Source organism: Erinaceus europaeus, chromosome 9, assembly GCF_950295315.1.
Source record: "Erinaceus europaeus chromosome 9, mEriEur2.1, whole genome shotgun sequence".
NCBI classification, from domain to species: domain Eukaryota; kingdom Metazoa; phylum Chordata; class Mammalia; order Eulipotyphla; family Erinaceidae; genus Erinaceus; species Erinaceus europaeus.
The window spans coordinates 105,488,886-105,501,297 of NC_080170.1; the positions used below are offsets into that span (position 1 = coordinate 105,488,886).

The following is a 12,412-nucleotide window of genomic DNA, read 5'->3' on the forward strand; positions in this document are numbered from 1 at the left end:
GTTCACCAAGTTAGGGTACTGGTAATCAAATAAATACTTGTTATTATTTATTACACACATGATACACTTACACCACAGCAGTCAGACATCCTTAGAATATGTTATGGAAATCATATTTCATTGGCAATATATTTCTATTTAGTTATCATTTTCCAGCCCTTCCACAAGAACTTCTGATTATGTATACCAAGATTCAATATATAAATGGACAGACAGATGAAATAACAGTCTGCAGAGTGACACAACTATGACAAGATCTCCAACCAAAGAAAGCATACAATGAACATACCAATATAGCGAGAACAGTAAGGAAATGAGGCATCAGTTGACTTAACTTATAATCTTGTTTGTGACTTGCCACTAGAGAAACAGTCCTTTCTTCTCCTATCTCTCTCTCTCTCTCTCTCTCTCTTCCTCCTCCTCCTCCTCTTTCTCCTTTTCTTCCTCATCTCCTTCTACCATGCACCAGGACCCCAGTGCGCTTTCTACTGTGCCCCCCCCCCAGTCCTATGCTTTGGTGCAATACACCACACCCAATATATTCCCTTTCTTTCAGATTTATTATTAAGCAACTTCCTCATAACCAGGTCAAATGATTTCTCATTAGTGTTTTCTTGAGCAATTTTTGATAATGATTGAGGGTATAGAGGTGGTGTTGGTAGTAGTGGTAATCAGATCCTTTAAAACAAAACAAACAAACAACAAAAACCAGAGAAAAATGCCAAGACGATTAACATCTATCTTTAGCCCAAATGGATTCAGTATCCTAGTAATAATGTAATTTTAGCTTAATGTCCTAGCAGGCATTTTAGGCATTTATAGGCATTGTTTTCAGCAACACTGCCTAGAAGATGATTTTACTTACTTTGCCAAATGAATAAACTAGGACCCAGACAGATGAACTAAAGTGTCTAAGGTAGTGCAGTGACTAATGATAGCAGCTGTATTGAACCCACATCTGCTTGGTTTCCAATAGTTCCCAAACCTATTTACTTTTCACTGTGTTTAGCTGTTTCTCTACCCATTTTTTTTTTCACACAAAACTCATGTGAGATAGAGATAGAGAGATCTGGTCTTTTCCATTTCCTCTGAGGCTCTGGCCCCAGAACAATACTGAGCATTTTTCTGCATCCTCCCATTTTTCCTTTCTCACATTGAGGGTTAATAGGTGGTGGGTATGTGTAGACACAGATAGTAACTTCTGCTCAAAAGCATGTGCCATGTGACTCTTACCTCCCAATCCTATCCCAATCCTGTGAAATCCTAGCTTTAAGAATTAGCTATGGGGCTGGGTGGTGACGCACCTGGTTGAGCATACATGTCGCAATGTACAAGGTCCTAGATTGGAGCCCCCAGTCCCCACCTGCAGGGGGAAGCTTTGCAAGTGGTGAAGCAGTGTTGCAGGTATCTCTCTCTGTCTTTCTTCCATCTGTACCATTTCCTTCCTTCTCGATTTCTGGCTCTCTTTATCCAATAAATAAATAAAGATAATTTTAAAAGCAAGCTTTCTTAAAAAAAAAAAAAAAAGAATCAGCTACGCGTGACCTCTAGAAATCTTGCAGCCACTCCACCTTTGGTCTTTTCTCTATATTACGCCTTGTTATAACTTTAAAAATTATTTGTATTTCTATCACCTTTAAGAAACTTAGTGCTTTTGGAGGATAGAGATGTTTTATCCATATTTGAACCTCTCTGTGGCTTAGAGCATTTATCTTTAATCTAAGGTAATGATAGTACGAACCTCATAGGTTCTTATGAGCATAAATTAATTGAAACGGTTGGTATTCTTATAATAGCTTGTGGAACATAATAATCTCTCAGTACTGTTAGCTCAACATAATCATTGTTGTTATTTGCTATCATGGTGCCTACAGTCAGTGCACAAACACATACATACGGAATGTAACTCAGCAAACATTTATTATTGTATCCTCTATTCAAGACCTTCTTTATCTACAAAGATTAATCAGGAACCCATTTTTAGTAAGGATGAGAGAGAGGAGTGAGATATGCAAATAGTTACCATACAAAATAGAAAGTAAGACCTGATGCTGGAGAAGTAAAGATATAGCAGTTCTGCTGTTTCCAAATAAGGGTATTTTCATATTGGGAGGATCAGGGAATTTGCAGGAGGAGAATTTTAGTTGAAGCTTGAGGAATATATATATATATATATATATATATATATATATATATACACACACACACATATATATTCTACTAGTGCTTAAGGAGGTGAAGATATTCTAAGGATAACTGTAAGTACAGGTATAGAAAAGTGAAATCACAAGATTTACTTAGGGTAACCACAACTGTTGTTTTGTAGTTAAACTTGAAGATTTGAAAATAGAAAGGTATTGAATGTGGGACTACCTGCTTTCCATTAAATTTCATTATTTTATATTTAATAGAGCATCTATTTTTAAAATTATGAATACACTAGTGAATATTGGTGAGCTAGGAGGGTCTCCCTCTTCTGGATCACTGTAGCTAAGTGGAGGCAGATAGACTAAAGAAATCTTCCTACTATTGAAGGAGGACCCTCAGACTAAGCCTGATTCTGCTCAACTTTGTTACCTCTCTGCAGCCCTCTGATTTGTTTTTTCTTAAACTATTCACAGGGTTATTTATCTCTAGGGATCAGTGTCTACACAACAACTCCACTGTTCCCAATGACCATTTCTTCCTTCTTCCTCCCTTCCTTCCTTCCTTTCTTTCTTTCTTTCTTTCTTTCTTTCTTTCTTTCTTTCTTTCTTTCTTGACACAGGGTCATTCCTGGGGTTTAGTGCCTGCGTGATAAATCCCTTGTTCCCAGTAGCCATTTATTTATTTATTTATCTATCTAAGTATTTTCTTTTGGATAGAGACAGAGAAGTTAAGATGGATGGGTGAGGTAGAGAGGGAGAAAGATTGTCACCTGTAGCATTATTTCATTGTTCATGAAGTTTCCTCTCTGTAGGTGGGGACTGGGACTTGAACTGGGGTCTTTGTGCATGGTAATGTGTGCTATACTACATGCGCCAGCTCCCAACCCCTCTGTCCTTCCCCACTCCCATAGAGTTAGAGAGAAATAGACAGGGGATGGGAGATAGGGTGAGCGAGAAAGAGACACCTGCAGTACAGCTCCATAGCTTATGAAACCTCCAGGAGGTTCCCAATGGGGACAAGGATTTCAACCCAGATCCTCAAGCATGCTGATATGTATGCTCTACCAAATGTGCCACCACCTGACCCTTCTGAGACCCTATTTTGATGAGCTTGATCTTTCTTATGCAAGACGTCATTGTTAAAGGTCTAGTTTTCATTCAGAGAGAGGAGAATGAGCACATTAGAATGTTCCTGATGCTGTGACACTTGTATGTGATGGCAACACTGAAACCTGGGCTGAAACATGAAACACTGACACATGGCAGGGCAGGCATGTGATAGTCTTCTGGTTCCCTCTGTGATTCATATCAAATCAAAGCTTTCTAGTTCTTTGAATTTTGATCCATACTCCAGAGGAATAAAGAATAGGGAAGCTTCCAATGGAAACAATGGGACAGGGGACTATGGTGGTGGGAACTGTATGGAATTGTACCCCTGTTCCTTTCAATCTTGTTAATCATTATTAGATCACTAATAAAAATTCAAAACAAAAACAGTCTTTCTACTTTTATCTCTGTAAACTATTAAATATCAATAATTAATGTGGGTAGACTCTAAGAGTGTCTACTAGAATGTTTGAGAGGGAAAGAACATTAATGGAGTGCAGTGTTAGGAGTTAAAACTGTTTAATAAAATAAGCTACAGTTCTTAGGAAACAATTCTTCTCCTACCCTTGGCCCACTTCCTAAACCTACTAACATTTTTTAAAGAGACTTTAAAAAAAATATTTATCTATTTATTCCTTTTTGTTGTCCTTGTCATCGTTGTTGGATAGGACAGAAAGAAATGGAGAGAGGAGGGGAAAACGAAGAGGGGGAGAGAAAGATAGACACCCGCAGACCTGCTTCACCACCTGCAGGTGGGGAGCCAGGGCCTCGAACCCAGATCCTTATGCGGGTTCTTGTGCTTTGCACCACGTGCACTACCGCCTGAATCCCACCTATTAACATTTAAAAAGAAATGCTGTTTCATGGTTCTTCAAATATTCACACGGGCATGCAGTAGGAGAGCCTAAATATCAGCAAAGCCTAGTCTGTGACCTCTGTAATCCTCTACTGTAATGTTTTAGTCCCCTAGTGCTAAATCAATGTAGACTCCCCTGAGCCAGGGCAACCCTCAGCACCAGCCCTCCACTAATAAATGTCCATGTCCATTTGACTCTCATGATTTGTGTTTGCACCATGACTTTAAGGGACTGGAAATACTAGGCTAGAGAAGACTCAGTTCAGTCTCAGATTTGCTAATTTAGGGTTAAAATGTTGTTGTATTTCAATGTTTCGAATAGTAGGCTTTGAAATCAACTATAGAGGGAAGAATCTTTGGATGACCTGTAGTGTGTGATTCATCTGTGCCTCTCTCTCAGCCATTCTAGAGAACACAGGATTCTAGATCTGTTTCTGTGATGGAAGATGAAATTATTTCTAAGGAGAAACTATTCTTTTAGGAGAATTTGAACTAGGTGGTAAATGCACAGTTTTCCCCCTTATTAAACATTTTGCAGATACAGGACTCTGCTAGGAGAGTAGTGCTTTAAGGGATTTTGGCTTGTTTCCTTCCACACAACATATACAACAAAACTAAAAGTCCACTCTCCCTGCACCTTCATAAAAATAACCCTGTAAACAGCTTTGTTGAGTATCAATAAGGTGCTTCCCTTCCCATGGGGACTTTTTGTTTGTTCATTTATTTGTTTTGAGAGAGACCACTACACCTAAACTTCCTTCAGTGCAGTGGGAGCTGAATGGAACCTAGGCTGCACACACAGCAAAGCTGCGCACTATCCAAGTGAGCTATTTCACTGCCTCTCCTCCCCTTCCTCCCCTCCCCTCTCCTCTTCCCTTCCCTTTTCTTTATTCTTTCCTTTTCCCTCTCCTCCTTCTCTTTCCTTTCTCCCCCACTGCCATTTCTTGCTACAAAAAAGCTAAAAAGAGCCCATCAAAAAGTCTTCAGTGACTTTCTTTGAAGATCTTTAGAAGTCTCTGAGTCTGTTTATGAAATTGTTTAGAGGTGGAGGCCCAAGAATCTCAGGTAGGTAAGAAAAATTGGGCGTCTGGCTGGGGAGATAGCATAATGGTTATGCAAAAAGCCTTTCATACCTGAGTCACCAAAGGCCCCAGGTTCACAGGTGAGCAGTGCTCTGCTGAAAAAAGAGAAGGAGGAGGAGGAGGAGGAGAGGGAGGAGGAGGAGGAGGAGGAGGAGGAGAGGAAGGAGGAGGAAGAGAGGGAAGAGGAGGAGGAGAGGGAGGAGGAGGAGGAGGAGAGGGAGAAGAAGAAGGAGGAGAAGGAGAAGAAAAAGAAGAAAGAAAGACAGAAAGAAAGAAAGAAAGAGAAAGAAAGAAAGGAAGGAAGGAAGAAAGAAAGAAAGAAAGAAAGAAAGAAAGAAAGAAAGAAAGAAAGAAAGAAAGAAAGAAAAACTGCGCGTCTCAGCAGCAAAATAGGAGAATACTTCTCCTAGGTAGCTAGCTCCAGGACTACTAATCCCAGCCCTCCCCATCTCTGACAAAACAAAACCAATACAAATACTAGGAAGCAAAGAGATAGGGAATCAGAAGGGGAATTGGGTGGAGGAAGGCTTAACAAGCACCTGGAAAGTTGCTGCAGGGACTAGAACTAGAAACCTGAATTGTAACCATTAAATTGGATTTATATAAACAAACAAAAAACCCTCCACATTCTTCCAGACTGCTTTCTGAATAACACCAAACTCTCCTCCGAGACCTTCGTTTCCCTTAAAGATAGCATATCCATCCTTGAAAATCGTATAGGTTTGATACACAATCCCAATCCAATCCACTTTCTAGTTTGCAAAGGAAAATCCGGTCCAGCATTTATTTTTAGCAGCGCTTCCCTGTGACCGAATGCTACAGTGGGGGTAACTGAAGACCAAATTGGGGAGAGAAGGTAAGGGGTGGGGTGGGGGGGCTCTCTGTGTGTGTGTGGGGGGGGGGCGGTGGAGGCGGCGGCGAATAGGGGGTGGGGGACGCTCTGCGCATGCGTCCCAGCGCCCATGCAAATCTGCTGTACATCCAGAGAGCAAAGTGGGATGATCTGTCACTACACCTGCAGCACCACGCTCGGCGGAAGGCTCCTGCTTGCAGCTTCCAAATCCAGGTAAAAAAAAAAAAAAAAAAAAAGACCTGAGCGGGTATCGTGCATGCATTTCAATATCAGATGAGCGTCGCTGCCTCACCTCCCCCCCCTCCCCTTAGTCAGTCTGCTGCGAAGTGTCCTTTTTTGGCTGATTGCAGCTTCAAGGTTTAAGAAATTCCATCTTTCAGGAAGCCTGAGGGGAAGGAAGGAAGTACGGGCGAAATCATCAGATTGGCTTCCTAGATTTGGGAATCTGAAGCGGGCCCACATCTTCCGGCCAACTTGCATTGAACTTCCCAGCACTCAAAAGAGACCGAAATGGAGAGCAAAGGTATGTGGCTGGCCCTGTTGGGGGACCTACCGCTGCATGTGCCTGTGGCCAGGGCAGTCCTCAGCGAGGGGACTGCAGTGCTGGGGAGAGAGCAGCAGAGTAGGTCGATAGGAGGAGATGCTATGTCCATTGCAGCAATGGGGAAGTGTGGCAGGAAGGAGACTTCTTAACTCCCACTGCTTGGAAGACTGTGCTTAATACTCCATCAGCTGCGTAGTGAAGTGTGATGAGTTTGTTTGTTTTTTCTTCTTTTTGGGTGTGGGGGTAGGAGAGGTATGTTGGTAAAGCAGTTTCTTTTCTGTACAATGGCTGGAATCGAATAAATGGGTTTTCTTTGCGTTTGGACTAACAGGCACGCTTGTAGCTGGCATCCAGTAATGCATTGCCATAAATATTGTTTGGATTTCTCCACCACCCTACCCCACAAAGATGGTATTTCTGGGTGTGTATGACCACATCCTACTGCATTTTGAATATATATCAGCAGAGAAATTGGGTCTAGTTGAAACAGTGTGCGTGAGAACTGACCTCTAAGAAGAACAGTGGAGTACTGCTAGGCTCCCAAGCATGATGTATTTACTAGTTCTGGACATGTATATATTAATCTCCCCATAAGCAAATCTGCACAATGTCCACATACTAGCTGGTAAATGAACTGTACAAATCCATTTCTGATGGCATATTTAAGGCACATAAAAATTATTATTACAACTGTAAGGGATATCCTTTGAATTTCACTCTGTCTATGCAGGTCTCCCGCTATTCCTCCTCTCTCTTTCCTCCTCCTCCTCTTCTTCCTCCTACTCCTCCACCTCCTTCTCTCTCGAACGCCCACCAGATTGCAAGAGCTTTGAGTGATGTGGTCATATATCCAGTAGGAATACTGGTTGCCTATAATTCTGGTGAAATCAGAAGAAATGATGTCAACTTTTATGAAACTATATTCATTACCCAGAACTCGAGAAGCTATATTTGAAACAAGGTTTTATTTTTAAATCAGAAATGTCAGTCATTGTGGTAATGTTCTCAGGATGTATCTGGGAGGGCTGGTCGGTTACCTATTTCTGGACTTGTACAACAGTAGTGCTGAATAATAGCAGGTGTATGCCCAATGAAGTATTTAATTACTAGAGTTAAGTATTTGAACCGAGGGAGACATTTACAGCATGAAAAAATAGGATGGACATAGATTCATTCTAGCTGACAATTTTCAGTTTAGACAAATTATTCTTACCATTCGCTGATGGGTATTTCTCTGACTAACATTTACGTATCATATGAGAGAATTTAAGTCTATACATGTATAAGAAACAGACATTTGTTAACTCCACTGTAAAATATACCTTAACGTGAGAATCCAGTCTTAACTTGTAAGGATTATAATATTTTAGTTAACTGCTCCGGAATATAAAATTAAAAGCAGACAGAGTATTATTTTACTTTGAAAAGGTTAGTGTGGGGGGGGGGGCTTAGATGACACCTGCTTTTTGGTAATTAAACTTGACTGTTTGGCAAGAGCTTTTGGTAGCTTTTTTTGGTCTTTAATTCATACACTAATTCCTGGCTATCATACAAAAAAGTATCTATTTCTTTGTAATCATTTTTATTTCCTTTATTTTTCCACATTTCCTATTCATCCCACTCAGAGTTCCATGTAGTTTATATCTTAGATTGATTAGAATTCTAGCTATTCTGCCAGCCATGGGAGTTTAGAAAGGGAAAAGAGTCATCAAATATATTTGAGAAGCATAAGGCCAGAAGTTTTATGCCAGTCCAAATAGTGGCAAGACAGACTTGATTCATGGGATTAACCCAAAGGAAATGACAAATTTTGTTTCAAGTCAATATCATGGTCACTTTGCAGATGGAATATAATTGCCACAGGCAAATGACTTGCTTCAAGTCCTCATGCATTTAGTTCTTGAAGTTCCTTTCCTAAGTTGAATTAGCCAGGTTGTGACCACATTAAATTTGACTGGCTAATTATTTACACATTGGCCTCACTTTTCAAGTTGCTGTAAACGGCACAACTAAAAATGGTAATTAATGTGAAATGTTATACAAAAAAAAAATGTGTGTTAAGAGGAGTACATCCACATTTCTTTCTAATAAGCATATCGTTTATACATTATGATGCCATATACAGTCTTTATTCAAGACAAATTCTAGTCTAATTCTAGGAAAGCATTCTCAAATGTAAGTATGTAACATAATCTACTTTACTAAGACTCCTTTGAAGTAGATTCAAAGAACATTGTTAAAAAGTTCAGGTGAGGGTTCAAGAATTCTTCATCCAAGAAAAAAAAATCTAATGGCTGATCCATTTCATCTTAAAGCCTGTTTCTATAATTTGACAATCTCCATACTACCTTCAGCCTTTGAGAACCTTTCTTTCTTTTTTTTTTTTCCTCCAGGGTTATTGCTGGGCTCGGTGCCTGCACCATGAATCCACCGCTCCTGGAGGCCATTTTTTCCCCCTTTTGTTGCCCTTGTTGTTGTAGCCTCCTTGTGGTTATTATTATTGCCATTGTTGATGTTGTTCGTTGTGGGATAGGACAGAGAGAAATGGAGAGAGGATAGGAAGACAGAGAGGTGGAGAGAAAGCCAGACAGCTGCAGACCTGCTTCACTGCCTGTGAAGCGACTCCCCTGCAGGTGGGGACCCGGGGGCTCGAACTGGGATCCTTACACAGGTCCTTGAGCTTTGCACCACATGCGCTTAACCCACTACGCCACCGCCCAACCCCCGAGAACCTTTCTTAAAACTCTTGTCCGGAATTTCCAGCAAGTTCAACATCAGTTACAAATAAGATTATTATTGTTTTCTTCCAAACTTGCCGCCTTGCATCACTTCCTTTCATCCAGGGAACAACAAAGAGGAAAATTAATCAATTCATAATCTATTTTCAGTTTTTTTCCACTATGAAAATAACTATTGCCTCTAAGATCAGGCTAAGGTATGGTATGATCAGGTCTTACGGTATTGATATACTGCAGTGGCTCCCAAGCTGCTGCACATTAAAATCACCTCGCATGCTTTTCAAACATCCTCACACCCAGCTGCAATTCATACTCGTTACATCAGAACGTTTGGGTGAGAAGAGAGGCATTAGGACTTTCATAAAGGACCATACATGGGCCATGCTGAGAACCACTCACTTAGACTTTTGCTAATCAAATTGTGGAGCCTAGCTTTTTAGAACTTCAGAAGAATTCATTTTAGCAAGTCAGGATCTGACTTTTAAAGAAATATTCTCTGTAACTTAGACATACCCATTACAGTTTGATCAGTCTTAACATAGTGAGGAGGTTTCTTGCTCATTCCTGGTTTTTCCTTTTCATGAACCTTTTTTTTTTTTTTTTTTTTTTTGCCTCGCTGGCTTTTCAGTCTCAGTATGACAGATTCGAACACTTGTGGAGTCTTTAAAGTCTAAAGAAATTTAGCCCACAATTGGTTCTGGAGTAGAACCTACATATAAGTACTTTTAAATGCCCTTAAGTGATGCTGATAGCCAGAGATAACCAATGGTTGGGCCCTTAATTATTAAGATGTGGTTCACAGATAAACAGTGTTATTCACATCATCTGGGATAAAGTATCTTAGATTCAACCCTAGACTTAATCAAGTTTGTATTTTAGCAACATCTTCTGGGCATTTAACTGCATATTAACATTCAAGAAGCACTGTTCCTAATCTCAGGGAACTGATTGCATCTAAGAATGACATCACTCCAGACAGCCTAGTAGAGAAAATCTGTTATCAACTCACTAATCAATATGGAAGTTCCTGGACATGTGAGCATGCGAGAGTTCTTCTGATTGCTTTTGCAAGGAATGAAAATGAAGTGCACAATAAATGCTTGCCTACGATTTTTTTTTAGATCAGTAAATGGGCTTCTTTTAATATACATCTTTCTCCAGTTGTTTACTTTCAACCTCCAATTATATTTAAATGTTTATTCCGTAGGTTCACATAGAGTTCTCAGAAATGTTATTTTATTTAGACTGCTTATATCAATTTACATCTTAATTTTACTTAGAGAAGGTGAGGGAAAGAGAGAGAGGAGCAGCATAGAGCAGGAGAACCCTTCAGTGCACTTCATGGCACTCCAGTCTGGTGCTGGGGCTCAAACCCAGGGCCAGTGCAGAGTAAGTGGTGAACTGTTTAGGATGAACTATCTCGTGGTCCATAAAGACACATATTAACTGTGTGAATTAAATTTTATCTTCTCCCCATTGCCATGTGTCTCTACTCAGTTCTTTTGAAATATACTTGATGTACCCTTTGTCTCAATAAATCTGTCTTGACCTCCTCATAGAGAACTATCTTAATGAGTTCCTTTATATGTTCCAAGAACTTGCTTTTGTCCCTCATATCCTTCATGTATCCCTCATTTGTTTACAAACAGCATGTAACTTTTGTGTTCTTTACTTACAAAGATCTTTATTGAGCACCTGAAATATACCTAATGTGCTTAGTTGTGAGAATGTGGGAAGATGCAGTCTCTGATCTTAAGGCTCTCACTCATACCTCCAGTAACAGGTTAACCTTCTTTTGGGCTTTATCTGGACCTTTGGCATTCTTATAGCTAGCCAGATTCCTACCTCAGGTAAAATATTTTTACTTACATAATAAGGACTTAGATTGTGTAAGTGGAACTGGGTAGCCTTAGTTATCTTGTCATGTCAAGCTCATGCATTCAGGAGAATGTACATTGGGAGAGGTAAAAGAATTCTGGCTACTAAGAGGGACACCAGTAACATCGATGATTTGATTCCAAAACATAGAAATTAGTAATTTGATCTGCTTTTCTATAAACAAAGGTGTATGGATTCCCAGTAAAGACTCATCTTTGTTCTGGGTTTCACATTAGTCATTAGAGTTGAATTGGGGGCATATATCGACATATTTAAAGTATAGAACTGTAATTTGTCTGAAATCGGCATGGTTCTCTCCTAAGAAGCTAAAAGAAATGTCTTTTTAGTTGCTACTTTAGCCAGCTGAGAAGTGATTTAAAAAGTCATCACTTTTTGAAAGACTGCTTGTTTATTTTGAGAGAGGAAAAGTGCAGCAGGGAGTTATTCAGCTCTGGCATGAGGTAGGACTTAGGATTGAACTTCTGGCCTCCAGGACCTTGGTACATTCAAGTTGGTTCTCAACCTGTCTGACCATGGGATATGGTTTTCAGAAAAGTCACTTTGATTCCTTTCGGCCGGAGCAGCCATCTTCCAGTAAATCGCCAAAATGACTAACACAAAGGGAAAAAGGAGAGGAACACGCTATATGTTCTCTAGGCCTTTTAGAAAACATGGAGTTGTTCCTTTGGCCACATATATGCGGATATATAAGAAAGGTGATATTGTAAATATAAAGGGAATGGGCACTGTTCAAAAAGGAATGCCCCACAAATGTTACCATGGCAAAACTGTAAGAGTCTACAATGTTACCCAGCATGCTGTTGGCATTGTTGTAAACAAACAAGTAAAGGGCAAGATTCTTGCCAAGAGAATTAATGTTCGTATTGAGCATATTAAGCACTCTAAGAGCAGAGACAGCCTCTTGAAACGTGTGAAGGAAAATGATCAGAAAAAAAAGGAAGCCAAAGAGAAGGGGACTTGGGTTCAAGTGGAGCTCCAGCCTGCTCCACCCAAAGAAGCACACTTTGTGAGAACCAATGGAAAGGAACCAGAGCTGCTGGAACCCATTCCCTATGAATTCATGGCATGATCAATATAAAAACTTAATAAAATATCAGAACTATAAAAAAAAGTCACTTTGAAGTTAAAGATAACTAAAACACTGAGGCCTTTGCAGTGATAGAAGTAAAATGGAGGGAGTCGGGCG

At 40.0% G+C, this 12,412-nt stretch overlaps 2 protein-coding genes across 3 annotated transcripts in view; both read left to right on the forward strand.

Moving 5' to 3' along the window:
• The first annotated feature begins 6,074 nt into the window (after positions 1 to 6,074).
• FGF12 (fibroblast growth factor 12) overlaps positions 6,075 to 12,412 on the forward strand; it is a 562,336-nt gene continuing 555,998 nt past the window's right edge. Inside the window, exons 1-2 of one of the 2 annotated variants that reach the window (XM_060198501.1) lie at positions 6,075 to 6,258; positions 6,426 to 6,568. In XM_060198501.1, the coding sequence (XP_060054484.1) occupies positions 6,556 to 6,568 (13 nt within the window). In that variant the 5' untranslated portion in view covers positions 6,075 to 6,258; positions 6,426 to 6,555. The remainder of the gene's footprint in view (positions 6,259 to 6,425; positions 6,569 to 12,412) is intronic. The other variant, XM_007517403.3, reaches the window with a different exon arrangement.
• LOC107522236 (large ribosomal subunit protein eL21-like) lies at positions 11,771 to 12,331 on the forward strand. The gene has a single exon (XM_060197022.1). It carries the CDS (start codon positions 11,813 to 11,815, stop codon positions 12,293 to 12,295), a length of 483 nt encoding a protein of 160 aa, XP_060053005.1. The 5' UTR covers positions 11,771 to 11,812; the 3' UTR covers positions 12,296 to 12,331.